Genomic DNA, 15,124 nt, shown 5'->3' with positions numbered 1-15,124 from the left:
TGTGACAATTAGAAACAAAGGACAACCCAGGATTTATATATTTTGTTTTGATTCTTTTATTGCTTTGGACGGCTGCCTGGTCCCAACCGACTGAAAAGAATAAAAGCTGTGATTAATTGGGTCATTGGAAAAGGAGTAAATCCAAGGCAAAAATTAACTGGATGATTATCAGAATGATTTCAGAGTGCAAAGTGTAAGAGGTGAGGGCTTTCTGTTATTTTCCTGCGTGAGTAGATCCACTGACAGAGAGGTTCCTGGTGAAAGTTCCTGGTTCACGGTCTCTTTAACAAGCTAGGGAAAAAAGAAGGAAAATGGGTTAAAGATTGATTTTTTTAATCATATCCATAGAAGATTAAAAGCATTGGTTTGCCTGTGGCAAATAACAAAAAGTTGTATGTCAGGCAATTGTTCAGCACAACAATTCCCTCCTAGATATCTTTTTATATGTTTAAGGCACATGACTTACGAAGATCTATCAAGGAATATATGTAAAGATGTTATTATTTCTGTTACATAGAGGAGATGACTAAGATGAGGTCTGTGATCCACAGAGGGGAAGTTCCAGAGTGGCTGAGACACCTAATCGGGACTCTGAACCACCACCTTGTGCCCTCCTTGTGGCATTGATATCCTGATGACTGGTCCCAGGATCCAGAATCCTGGTTGGAGTCGGTTAGCTGCAGAGCAATGCTAAGTACTGTATGCACAACTGTCTTCATATCCCTTTAATGCCACACAAACATCACTGCTGGCAACATTATAACAGCTGTGAGCGTCATGTAATAAATCATTACATCCTGCTTCAGCATAGGGGGATGGACTGGATGATCTCTTGATGTCCCTTCCAGGCCCACATTTCTGTGATTATTCATTCCCCCTTTTTTTAAGCATTAAACATCTCTACCACACTCACACCATGAGCATGCAAGATTTGAACACAAGCAAATAATGAGGGAAGACTCCATGAAGCTTAGCCTGAGGGAATTCTCTACCAACTCTTAGCCTGCAAAGTATAATGGAGACCAGAAAGTAAAAGAATAAAATTCCCAACTACAAACCTCTATGTGTTTATGTCCTGAGAAAATTAACTTTATTTCACACACATAACTTACCTTCTTCCACCAGATCAGGAAAAAAGCACCAGGGGACAGCAGGGGGTTTTGACTCGAAACAACATCCTCTTGCCTCACATACGTCAGCTGAGATGCCAGGGTAACCACAGTTCTGTCTGAGTTTTACCTCTGCTGGGCAGACCTTTTTATCTATTTTTTTTTAAAAAGGCACATTATCTTAGGTTTCTTTTATTCTACTCATTATTAATATTACCATAGCACCTAGGATCCCCAGTCATGGACCAGGACCCCAGTGCATCAGGTGCTGTACAAACACTGAACAAAAACACAGTCCCTGCCCCAAACAGCTGATAATCTAAGTGTAGGGCAAGAGACAGCAGATGGCTACAGACAGCCAGGTGGAGGCACACATGGTGTTTATTTGTAATCTACTGACAAATTGTGAGTTGAATAGCACTGGACTTGGCTATAGAAATAGAGAGAGAGAGTCCCTGCTCACATGCTGGGTGTGACAGGGAGTGGAAGGGGTTCTGTGAGGAAGCCTGTTACAGCTCTTGATTCTACACCCAGCCTTGATCACAAATCCAGTTTAGAGCAAGTAGGGACCAGCTGCTAGATAGGGATTGTGGGAGTGCACGGTGCTTTGGCCAGTCCCATTGCTCTGAGTGAGGTACAGGGAGTGCAGTGGGTGCGGAGAAATCAGCCCACATTTCCTACATAAGGCGCTAACAGCAGAAACTGCCTGATTTAAATAGTCCAGCAGAATGAAAGAATCAAAACCAGATCCCAGTACCTGGAAGCAAAAGGTTAAATGTTTTAATAATAATTGGCTTTGTACAGATTGTAAACTTCTCTCATCTGGGACACGTGTAACATGACAACAATCCAGCTTAGAACTTAAACGATACGTTAATGAGGTTTGGCCAATGATTGAACATGATAGCCAGGCCAGTCTTCTCAACTTAGGTACCAGATACACATAGGGTGAAGCTAAGCCTGTTTAGCTTATGTCTAGAGTAAAAGGGGGTGGGGAGCCCTCCCACCTCAGCAGGATTGTGCAGAGGAATTGTGCCTCAGGGACAAAATGCTTCCTAGAACTACCTAGCATGCAGGAGTAGAGTCAATGGTGGAGTCATGATCTTGCCTCTTCCTCACTCTTCCCCACTAAAAACAATGGTGCTGTGTCCTGCTGCGCTAGGGAGTCAGAATGGAACAGCCCCTGTGTTTTCCATATCACACAGACTTCAATTGGTTCTGACCCTTTTATAGGTGTAGATCTGAGAAAGGGTCCCTAAAGTCCCACAGAAACCAAAATCTGGCTCTTAACAGAATTTCCCTATATACTACATGTTGCAGTGTTAGAGACATGGCTCTACAATTCCTATTCAGTTAGGTCTGGTGTCCATTAAAGACAAAATTTGGGAACATCTTTTCAAATTTTAAGGAAAAAAACAAAATAATACAGGATCTTAGACTCCGTAGAATTTATTCAAGGAAGAAGCTAAAGCAGAGGCTGAGGTTCTGCATTTGGGGCATCTTATCTGAAGATCATAATGGGAAGGATGCAGTGAGTGAGTACGGAGGACAGGAGGAGAACAGAAAACTGGAGTTAAAATGGAGAGTGAGTGAGAATGGAGAGAAGTATCAGGGAGAGACTGGAGAGAAGATAGACGTAGAGGTCTTTTGCAGAAGGCACTAAACAGTTAAAGATGGGCTCATGTCCCCTTAAAGATTTTTTTTTCCTGACCTTGGATCAGAGTTGATGTGGAGTAACTCTAGCCCTGGTTAGCCACTTAGAAAACAAATATAAATTAACAAAGACATTCCTAACATTAGTCAACAAGGCTGCAGATGGGGGCCACTTTTAGTTACTTGCTAACTTCTATCCAGGAGAGAAGGCAAATGACTGGTGTAGAGCATCTGAGAAAAACAGAGATATAGGAGACTTGAAAGTGAAGTTGAATGTTGCCTACACTAGTATTTTTCACTGTCCTTGCTCTTTGTAGTGTTCTAATAGAAGTCTGCACCCATTTGGTTCTCCTTCTTATTGTGTAGTAGCACTCTTTCCCAGCTGAGCACATTTTTGTGTAGTTAAGCACTAGGGAAATCAAACATGTCTCAGAAAGGTACATTACATTGTCTTGGGAGAGGAGAGAAGCACCAAGGGACGCCAGGAACTTCTGAACTGAAGCAGCATCCTGCATTCTCACATTGCTCGGCAGTGATTCCTGGAGGCCCGCAGTTCGCTCTGGTTTTTGGATCCACATTACATCTGCATGGAGCTGTTTAGAACAAAAATCAATGTTAGCATCTCTCTCTCTTTATCCTTATTAGTGTTTTTTTTTTAACCAATGGCACTTTCATTGGTTCCAAACAATCTTGCAAACATAAATTCTCCATGACCCACTGAAGCCACAAATCATTTGATCTACAGCTCTTCAATAGTATGAAGAAACTGGCTCCATTGAAGTCAATGGCAAAGTTCCATTGACTTCAGTGGGGCCAGGGTTTAACTCATTAAGCATTACTACTCCAAAGCCCATTCAGGTAACAGAATGAGGTCCATTGACTTCAGTAAGCTTCGGATCAGGCCCAGGAGTAAGATTGTGACATCATGTACTATTCCAATTCCAGCAAATTTTGACTCCTTTGCTGAACTCTTACAAAGAAAGAGAGACAGAAGAGTTCCATGCAAATTAGTATATTTGTGAAGATACAAAAGCATGGTAGTCAGGTTATTGTAAAATAAAGGATCATATGCAAATATGTAATAGCTGAAATTCTGACATTATAATCGTACAGTAGAGGCATCACTAATAGATTGGTTCAATAAAAGCTGTCTAAATGCATCAAATCTAGTTAATTGCAGTCCCTTTCTTGGATTGTCTAATTGGATTTCTTTGTCTGATTATGCAGTATTATATACAACTTTCTGCTTGTATTGGCACAACAGTGTGGTATAAGTTAAAATAAACAACAGTGTGATTTTTGGAGACAGCTGCCTACAGTAGACCATCATCAGGCAAGATCTTTCTGGTTTTCTAATGGGTAGTACCAGGTTTGATGTTTATTACTACTCCTTTTTGTAGCTTGCTGCTTATTTTGCTAAGAATATGAGAGTTAATCTTGCTCCCAGTGAAGTCAACATGATTTTTGCTACTGAATTCAGTAGCAGTTGGATCAGGATCATGGAACAATACTTGAGATGAAATGTTAATGTTTTAGTGTACGCAAAGAGGAGATCTGCTCTTGCTGCCTTTGAAATCAGCAGGATCAGGCCTATGTAAGTACTTCTGAATGCAGTATCAAATAAATATACTTACCTGGGGCTTCTGCTCCTTCAGTCAGTGCACTGAGCCCTAAAATGAGGATGACTGAGAGTAACTGGATCCCCTTCTGTTCCATTGCAGTTTGGAGTCCTCAAAAAGAAAAGGGAGAGAATTTGGATCGAGGATAAGTACCTCTCACATTCAGAAGGGTTCATTTTATACCCTCTTTTGTGTTTGTGCCGGAGGTTTAGATAACACTTTCCCAGACCATGCTCCACCTAAAGTATTTTTTTCTTTTGATTAGAAAATCTAACCAAGTATATCATATATGTGGTGGTGATATCCATTAGATAAAATGCAAACTTCTGTGATAAACTGCATTTATCATACACCTTTGACCACCTCACCTGAGCTCATTTCCTTGGGGACATTCCAAACTTCTGAGCAGCTTCAAACTGTTTCTATATGTTTTTAATAAAACAATTTGCCAGACCAATATTTTCCCTCCAAATATATAATTTTTGCTTCAAGACTTCCACTGGGCCCAGACCCAGCGATATTCACTCCTGAACCAGTGAAAGGATAGCTCACAATCCTTTGGTCTGTAGACTAGTAAACCACTTCACATTAGGAAGTAAAGAACTATTATGTTAAAATCAATGGAATATTAACCTGACTGTCACTGTACAACACCAAATAGTCCAATATGGTTTGGGGTTATGATGAGTAGAGAGACCTTGGTCATCTTAATCCCATGGTGCAAACACACACAAAAAAAGGCCAAAGTTTGGAAATGTATTGCTTAGGACACACAAGAGAAAAAGCATCTTGCAATAGAGTTGTTATGCAAAACAAACTTAATTCAAATTTATCAAAGTCCTCTTTAGAGCGAAGATATTGGTTAGAGTCTCATATTTTGTCAAACAGGCCCTCTTAGAGTTCTGTTGTATATTGAGTTGACCTCTGAGAATGGTGTTTACTTTTTCTGCCTCTGGCAAAACAGAAAGGATTAGAAAAGTGGGAGAAATAAGGCTTTTGTTGACATACAAAGAGGCTGGTCAGTACAGGTGGATGCTTTGGGCTGTCAGATTGGCTATGACAGCTATTGCTCTGGACTCTGGCTCACTTCCCTGGTCTGGGATGTCATATGACTGATCTGGTCAGGTCCCTCTCCTTTATCAATCTCTCTCAGGCTGCACGGACTTCAATGAGTCATTTAATCTTGTGCTGGTGCCCTGTGGTGCTGTTGGTCTCTGGCTCAGGTGTAAAGCTAGCAGGCAGAGCCCCAGAGCAAGGTAGTGGTGGATGCAAAGGAAAGGGTACAATCTCACATATATCAGTCTGGGATTCTCACTGGTCCAGCAGTGATGGTTGGGCATCCTTACTGGTGTGCTGGTCTAGACATACTGATGATCAAGGTTCACCAGTGAAAAACAGTCTCTGGAATGAAGCAGAAGCCTGTTGGCCTTTCCTCAAGGGATTCCCCCAGGAGTCTATTCCCTATTTGATCCCCAGAGAGACCCTTTCATAAGAACCCTAAAAGGGTGACGATGGGTAGAATAGCTCATACCCTTGTTATTCGCCCACCAATTAGTCCTGATTTCCAGCACACCAATTTTGGTCCATTAATTTCCATTCTCTTATTTACCAGACATGATCTCGACACAGCCCTGGGGTTGTATCAATAGAGCTTTTTGTTTGAACTAGTCCAGTCTCTGGCTCCCTTTCATATATTTTTCTGTTCACACTTGCTAAAGGTAATGGTAACATTTTGTGAACTTTCACACACGTTCTAGCAGTTGTGCTCACAATTGGGGTAGGCCTGATACACACCATTATTACACCACCTTTTCCAATGGGGAAATCTATTTGTTTCTAACTCTGAAAGATTGTATGATATTAGACCCATAACTCTCAACTTGCCAAGGCCCAAATGTGGCTATGTGACAAAGACCAAAAAGGGGCATACAATTATTCATACAGGTATGTTAGAGTGCTGTGGGATTCACCTATTTAGTGTAATAACCCTGTAACTTCTGCCATAAATAATTTTAAACAAAAGGGTGGTGTATTGAAGACAGGTACAAATTTTAACATTATTACTTTAAGAGTAAGAGGCTTCCTGGTCCTGCTTGCAGGCTAGGGGGCTCTGTAGGAAAGCATGCAATCTGGGCCTAGCACAGTTATTCAGCAGACAGACAGCCTAGAGCAAGAATGGGCAAACTATGGTCTGTGGGCCAGATCTGGCCCCTCAGGGCTTTGGATCCAGCCTGCAGGATTGCCACCCCCATGGCACCATGGGCCCCACACCACTCCCGGAAGTGGCCAGCACCATGTCCCTGCAGCCTCTGGAGGACAGGCGGGAAGGGGGCAGACGTCTCCGCACGCTGCCCTCACCTGTGGATTCCACACCCAAAGCTCCCACTGGCAGCGGTTCCCTGTTCCCGGACAATGGAAGCTTCAGGTGTGGAACCCACAGATGAGAGCAGCACAAAGTCCTCTGCCTCCCACCCCCACCCCAGGGGCTGAAAGGACGTGGTACTAGCTACTTCTGGGAGCAGCGCAGGGCTAGGGCAGGCAGGGAAACTGCCTTAGCCTCGCAGTGCCACTGTCACCCCGGAGCCACTCCAGGTAAGCGGCATCAGGCTGGAGCCTGCACCCCGAACCCCTCCTGCACCCTGCACCCCAATCTCCTGCCCTGGGAACTATTAAAGGGATTAAATTGAAAGAGATGTGTTTGAGAGGTATGATTGGAGCTTAAAATCCTGACACCACTGTTAATAGCCTAAGATAGCTTTTCCATATTTAGAATTTTCAGACTGTAATATCTGCCTTTCAGACTGTAATATCTGCCTTTGAGGCCTGTTTTGTCAGACATGATTCCAAGGCATGTAAGGTGGAAAGATACAAAAATAGCACTAATAGAAAAAAGATAAATATTTCTGTGGTGTATTATACGCTGTGAACATAATGGCTGAATATTTTTAACATAAAATGTGGCAAGTGCAGAGAACAGAATGGAGTACTTTTCTATAAAGGTTTTATTGTCACCTATTTGGATGAGCTGCATACATTACTTGTGTGTAGGTTCATCACTCAGGAGTTAGGTAGATCTTCTGAGACTCATGCTGACAAAACCCTTGAGCCAGTCCTGCATGTGTTCTACAGCTACCATGTTCAGCTAGTTACGTCAATGACCAAGAGAAAATAATGTTCTGCATGTATGCAGTCCTCACTGGTCTTTGATCCTTTTAGTGGCTGGACCATATATAGAGATGTATGAGCCTGCTTCCAAAAAAGTAGGCTGCTTCAGAGGTAGATCATCAGCTGGTGTAAAAGGTAAAAGCTCCACTGAAGTCAATAGAGCTCTGACAATTTAGATCAGCTGAGGATCTGATTCTTTAGCTTAAGCAAATAGGGTCTCTTGCTTTTTGATCCAGAGGTCCTGTGTTCATTCCCCACAAATGATCCATGCAAGGGGCATGGTTATATATTCACAAGGGAATAAATGAATTCCCTTTGCAGTATTTTTTTATTGGCGAAGGAGAGACTTTTTGCTTTTAATGATCAAAAAGTAACCAACTCTCCTCCCCATTTCCATGTTCTGCCTTGTCCACTGTAATCCACCCCCCTGCTCCTAAGGTTACCCTTTTGTGGCTAATCAAAGGCAAGTCCTGACTCAGTGGACATTATTAGGTTGGTCTGTATGGGAATCCTGTTGCCATTGTTTACTATGTTGCAGGAAGGCTGGAGAGGATAGGCAAGTATAGAGGGTAGCAAGGAAGGTATAGAGGCAGGTAGTGTGAGGACCTGGCAAGTCCATCTATCCAGTACACTCCTTACACAGTTCAAGATGCAGAATGCTTTAGAAAGATATAAAGCTTCCTGATACTGGCACTCAGTCAGGGCACTTCATCTTCAAACCAGAGCAGCTCTGCTTCCACAGATACACAACTGATTAGACTAGTTGGAACATGGACTGGACTAAATCTCCCGTGATGCACCACCATCTCCCCTCTTATTGAGTTACATCATGGGAGATATAGTCCAGCCAGGGAGAATGGTCCATAATGAGAATGGGGGCAAGAGGCAGCTGAACTGTAACTCCTATGAGGTACCATGGCAGCATTTCTGAATCAAATAGTTTCATTTTTGGCCAACATTTGTTCAATCTTCAAGTTTTTGGGGGTAGTTGGGGTTGAAAAAAATCAAATATTTCATGGAAATTAGGTTGTTTTTGAGAAGTATCAATCAAAAATCCAGTTTTCTGAGTAATTGATAGACCAACCCTAACTAACAGCCTGTTTCCACCCCCTGCCTCAGACAGTTTATACTCTGCACATATTGATGGAATGTGCCCTCCTGCTCACCAGGAAAATCCTCGTGTTCACTAGTATCAAATGGGTGAATGACTTTTTAAAATCCCTGGCTTGTTTCCTGCACTGCGTTCTTTGACAGTGTGCTATCAATTGACATTAAGAACTCTTTTTGCTTCCATTTGTTTTGAGAATTACTTATTAATAGAAAAAACATTACTAACCCCGTAATAAATATTTTGGGCCTACCATAGCAAAGCTCACTTTGCTCAAAATCCATCCACGCTCAATGTTTCTTTATGGAAGGCATGATCCATCAAAGTACAATGGGTTAGCACTTTGTTCATTCTTTGCTTCAGATATTATGCAGAAGCAAGCAGAAGTGGTCTCTGTTACAAGTTAACATCCAGCAATTCATGACAGACTTCTTCCTACGATCAAATGAAGAAAACTTCACATTTCAGATAAAGGAATTCAGTTTCTTATCCTACACACAATTTTGTCAATGCAATCTAAGAGTCTGATGCAGCACCCCGGAAATCAATGGGAGTCCTTCCACTGGCTTCAGTGGGAGCTGCATCAGACCATAAGAAAATCTTAGGTGTCTGAAACCTCCTTCTTTTATATAAAAAGCAAATGACTAAATGAATTCCTTTTTATCCAAAAGTGAGGAATCATAGAATATCAGGGTTGGAAGGGACCTCAGGAGGTCATCTAGTCCAATCCACTGCTCAAAGCAGGATCAATCCCCAGCTAAATCATCCCAGCCAGGGCTTTGTCAAGCCTGACCTTAAAAACTCTAAGGAAGGAGATTCCACCACCTCCAGTATTTCATCACCCTCCTAGTGAAAAAGTTTTTCCTAAAATTCAACCTAAACTTTGTTGCAGTCAGAACAGGGCAGCAATGTTGAGTTGATTACTAGACCTTGGTGTGACTCATAAAAAGTATCTATATAATTTGTCATTCCTATTACTTAATAAATTATTTATTAAGTCTGTTATCTTTGAGCTGTCAGTGTTGGGTCCAATCCCATTCTATTCACAAGGGTAAACTTCCACTGAAGCTTTACCTATGCAAAGCATATAGGATTGGGTCCTTAACAAACAACTTAATCTGAAAGCTATCGGCTTCTATTCTTTTTGCAAACACACGATTGTTAAATTCTTAATCTGTTTATATCCTTTGTTAGAATATCTAGAAAGTTATTTTAGATTTTCCTTGAGTGAATTTATTTCCTTTCATTGGGTGAGCAATACATTCAAGTGGTTTATTTTCTATTTTTTTTAATCAAATCTGTGCCAGTTATCAAGGGACTGTCTGACTAGTCCCAGAGCAGTCTGATGGGTAGGGCCCTACCAAATTCACAGTCCATTTTGATAAATTCCTCACTCGTAACATTTTTAAAATCTTAACTTTCATGGTGTTGTAACCATGGGGGTCCTGACTCAAAAGGGGCTCATGAGGGATGGTTCCAAGGCTATTGAAGGGAGGTTTTAGTATTGCCATCTTTACTTCTGCATCACCTTCAGAGCTGGGTGCCCAGAAAGTGGTGGCTGCTGGCTAGGAGCCCAGCTCTGAAGGCAGCGCCGCCACCAACAGCAGCACAGAGTGAGGGTGGCATGATATGATACTGGCATCTTTACTTCTTTGCTGCTGGTGGTGGTGGTGCTGCCTTCACAGCTGGGTGCCTGGCCAGCAGCTGTCACTCTCCAGCTGCCCAGCTCTGAAGGCAGTACAGAAGTAAGAGTGGCAATACCACAACCCCACTACAATAGCCAGGTTTCATGGGAGAGACCAGATTTCACAGTCTGTGATGTGTTTTTCATGGCTGTGAATTTGGTAGGGCCCTACTGAGGGGTGCAGGAGGATGGGGTCAGTCTTAATCAGTGGTGGGCACCATATGGCCCACCAAGGTAATCCGCTGGCAGGCTGTGAGACTGTGTTTACATTTACTCTCCACAGGCATGGCCGACTGCAGCTCCCAGTGGCAGCGGTTCTCTGTTCCCAATCAATGGGAGCTGTGGGAAGCAGTGGCCAGCATCTTCCTGCAGCTCTCATTGGCTGGGAATGGCAAATTGCTGCCATTGGGAGCTGCAGGTTGCTCATCATTGGTCTAAATTGAGTCCCTCACCTGCCAGTTTTGAGCATTGAACATTAATACACTAATTGGACATAAATATGCAATATGTTTCCACATAATAATCTCATTTTTGGCAGCATTAAAGTGTTCACTCAAGGAGATCCTCTTAGAACACTAAAATGAGAGCAAGAGAAAAAAAAAACCTAAAAATCTTTGTAGTCTTATTTGGCTTTTCTTATTGTTTCAGAGAGATGCCTCATTCTGAAGAAAATAGAAATTGGTCAGAAGTAGTGGTGATTGCACAATACCATCACCTGAAGAACTGATTTCAGGCCACTAACTTTTCAGGATGCCTGTGTGTAAGGGACTATTCATGGAATTTAGATATGGGTGATATTTTCCATTCCTATTCTTTCTATGCCGCTCTCCTTGGTAGTCTACTGGCATTCTTGTTGTCATGTTATTGTCTTACTTAGGGTTAGATCCCCTTTGGTCCTCTTGCAGTTAGCCAGCGCTCTGTGGGGGAGAGACAGAGTAAGGAACCTTGCCCACCATTGTATGGGCCATATAAGGAGCTAACATAATGCATGTCCTTTTGCTTGTGGGAGCACAATGACTGCTCCCTCCCTCTCCTGGAAGGAGACAGAACTCCACACAACAGGAGTGTGCTGCACCCCCTGAAGGAACATAGCAGTGTACGCACTTTTCCTGTGGACACGGGACCCCTGCAGCAATGCGGCTCCACACTGCCTCTTATTACAGGCTACATGTAATCTGTGCAATCAAAGTCTTTTTGTCTGAGGCTCCTGCCACCTGTTGTATTAATTTAGATGGAATAAATGGTACAAAGGTGTTAACGTAATCCAGTCACTGTCCAACATTAAACTGTGTAAAACAGGGCCCGAAAGAGCTCAGCTGCCTAGCAACATGGCAAAAATGTTATAAAAATCCTTTTAATCTTTTGTTGAAGGTAAAAGATGGAAAAAGAGTTAAAGCATTTGAAATGCAAAATGTTAAATAAGGCTTTTGTTTTAATAGTGTTCCTTGTCCCTTCTCCCTTTAGCTGTAGATAGGTTTTAGAACAGGGATCAGCAACCTCTGGCATGTGGCTTGCCAGGGTAAGCACCCTGGCAGGCTGGGCCGGTTTGTTTACCTGCAGCGTCTGCAGGTTTGGCCGATCCTGGCTCCCACTGGTCACGGTTCGCTGTTCCAAGCCAATAGGGGCTGCAGGAAGCAGTGGCCAGCACATCCCTCAGCCTGTGCCACTTCCTGCAGCCCCCATTGGCCTGGAACAGCGAACTGTGGTCACTGGGAACTGCGATTGGCCAAACCTGTGGGCACTGCAGGTAAACAAACCAGCCCGGCCAGCCAGTGGATTTCCCTGATGGGCCACATGCCAAAGGTTGCCAACTCCCGTTTTAGAAGGAAAAACCCTGTTGTTTGACCATCTCTTAGATGGTATCAAAGGTGGTAGTAATTGTCTTTTGGGGGAAAGAGAATTAGTTATTTAAGATGGTTTGAAAATATCACTGTTGCTGCTGTTAACATCCAGTCTTAAAAGGAAAAAAAACCCCTTGTTTGGCAGTTCCTTAGATGGGAGCAAAGATGTTAAGAACTGTCAATTCAGGTGGAGTTTGGGATTCAGCTGGAGCTGGCAGGGACAATGTCATCAGGTCCCTCTCTTTGGCCCATTCTGGGTCAGGACACCTCTCAAGATCAAGATGATGAAGGCTAGGGATCCTAGGAAACTGTGATAGAGACAGCTGTGATGGTGAAGCTCACTCCAGTAGCCTCTACCTGTTCTTCCCAGCTGTTCTTTTTGTTCTTTCATACTTTACCCACTAAATCTATTTCTTTTAAGGACTCCAAATGGGAGTGATGGGTGGAATATTCCATCCCATTATTATTTTATCCACCATGTAGGCCCAATATCTGACATATCAATTCTGGCTTATTAACTTCCAGTTCCACATCTCCTGTTTTTTAACATCCATAATTTCAACACAGTCCTTGAATCATACCAGCTTGGCTTTTTTTTTTTTTTTTTTTTTTGGTTTAGACTAATTCAATTTTATGTCTCCTTTTTGCACCATTTCTCTTCAACATCTGTTGTAATAGGTTATTATGACATTTTATGAACTTTTACATACTTTTAACAGTTCCACTCACAAAGCAGGTAAATTTGTAGGCCCAATTATCAGAACACATCCTTACTCAAATTAAATAGTACCTCATTTGTCAAATAGTCTGTGATCTTATTGAAAAACCTTCCCTCCTATGCAATTTTCACTAAAAATTTCAATCAAAAATTTGCTTAAAATCTCTATTTTATCTATATAAATTAGAGCAGCAACTTTAATCTAGCAACACTACATGACAGTTTTTAGGAGGGGAAGTAGAGAGTTTAAGTAGAATCAATGCAATTACCTAAGCTAGATTTTTGACCAAGACCCTGAGGCTAACACTTCTCTTGTAGGACCAGCTGCTGATATCCTTACCTACACTGAGTAACACTTACTTCATGAGCAGCTCCACTGGAATCAGTGCGATTACTTTAAGACTAAGGTGCTAGTCAACATGTGTAAAGGTATCAAAATCAGGCCCATTATAATAGTGAGATGGGATCCTTAATGACCATGAGTGCCGGAGCCCAGTTTTGTCTCAGTAAATTTCACACATGGCACAGAGAGCCTGGCAAGGATCTCCACATCACTGAAGTAACTCAAGGGACTGCAGGAAGACTGGGCGCACACTGGGGTCTCTGCATTTCCTGTGTACTGTGGAAGGGAGCTCCCTGCCAGCCCCAAACAGACCAGCACTCAAGAAAGGTTTGGGAGGACCCAGAGAGAGTGGTCTGGGGAAGGGTCATGGGATCTCCAGCTCTACATATTCAGTGGCTCTAACACCCAATACAGGAGGCGAGGGCCTCTATTCCTACCTTTGGCTGGGGTATTGTCTGCAGAGGGGCTGTATGGCAGCCATGTGTAGGTTGGAAGTACTGAATCCCAGCCTCCTCGAATCCCACATAGTATCCCACACAAAGCCCATTGACTTGGGCTTTGTGTGGGTTTCTGCTGTTTGTTTGTGGCTTTGAGGCTGGTAGGTAGATAGGAAGCTAAACAATTGGGTCCTCTTATCATTAAACACATACACGCAGAGCTGTGTAGAGATAAATAGAATAAACAGGCAAACACGGTGCTTGATATGGCATTGTTATATACTGTTTATATAGAAGTGTATATACAAATTTTTATGCACACACTGTAGATATTGTTTCCAGTAGATAGGTGTGTGGGTGGAGTGGGTTCAGTTAATATGGGTATCAGTATGTAAACGAAGAGTTGACGTCTTTTCTGGATACAAAACAACATTGCCCTTGCTCAGAGCTTTGTTTCTGGTATATTGTGAATAGATTACAAGCTGAAATCTTGCAGGTTTCCAATCAATTTTGAGACTATCTGATTTAAGCTGTAATTTGTTCCATCTCTCATACTTCTTGTGTTTTCTTTTCCCACATTCCATTTATATGGCTTCCTTTTGACTGGATATGACTGGAGGATAGCTAATGTGATGCCAATTTTTAAAAAGGGCTCCAGAGGTGATCCCAGCAATTACAGGCCTGTAAGCCTGACTTCAGTACTGGGCAAACTGGTTGATGCTATAATAAAGAACAATATTGTCAGACACACAGATGAACATAATTTGTTGAGGAAGAGTCAACATGGTTTTAGTAAAGAGAAACCATGCCTCACCAACCTACCAGAATTCTTTGAGGGGGTCAACAAGCATGTGAACCAAAGGGATCCAGTGGATATAGTGTACATAGATTTTCAGAAAGCCTTTGATTAAGTCCCTCACCAAAGGCTCTTATGTAAAGTAAGCTGCCACGGGGTAAGAGGGAAGGTGTTCTCATGCATTGGTAACTGGTTAAAAGATAGGAAACAAGGGTAGGTATATAGGGTCAGTTTTCAGAATGGAGAGAGGCAAATAGTGGTGTCCCCCAGAGATCTGTTCTGGGACCAGTCCTATTCAACATACTCAAAAATGATCTGGAGAAAGGGGTAAACAGTGAGGTGGCAAAATTTGCAGATGATACAAGCTTACTAAAGATAGTTAAGACCCAGGCAGACTGCGAAGAGCTACAAAAGGATCTCTCAAAACTGGGTGACTGGGCAACAAAATGGCAGATGAAATTTAATGTTGATAAATGCAAAGTAGTGCACATTGGAAAGCATAATCCCAACTATACATATAAAATGATGAGGTCTAAATTAGCTGTTACTACTCAAGAGAGAGATCTTGGAGTCATTGTGGGTAGTTCTCTGAAAACATCCACTCAATGTGCAGTGACAGTCAGAAAGCTAACAGAATTCTGGGAATAATTA

At 42.4% G+C, this 15,124-nt stretch overlaps 1 protein-coding gene across 1 annotated transcript in view; it reads right to left on the bottom strand.

Moving 5' to 3' along the window:
- The window catches only part of LOC115644253 (putative gastrointestinal growth factor xP4), a 64,653-nt gene that overhangs the window by 32,658 nt on the left and 16,871 nt on the right, over window positions 1-15,124 (bottom strand). Inside the window, exons 2-4 of the mRNA XM_030548375.1 lie at window positions 4,397-4,492; window positions 3,209-3,355; window positions 1,113-1,262 (exon numbers count right to left, since the gene is read on the bottom strand). Of these exons, the coding sequence (XP_030404235.1) occupies window positions 1,113-1,262; window positions 3,209-3,355; window positions 4,397-4,492 (393 nt within the window). The remainder of the gene's footprint in view (window positions 1-1,112; window positions 1,263-3,208; window positions 3,356-4,396; window positions 4,493-15,124) is intronic.

Source organism: Gopherus evgoodei, chromosome 1, assembly GCF_007399415.2.
Source record: "Gopherus evgoodei ecotype Sinaloan lineage chromosome 1, rGopEvg1_v1.p, whole genome shotgun sequence".
NCBI lineage: Eukaryota > Metazoa > Chordata > Testudines > Testudinidae > Gopherus > Gopherus evgoodei.
Note: the sequence above shows the minus strand (reverse complement) of the source record. Positions and strands in the feature narration are given on the sequence as shown.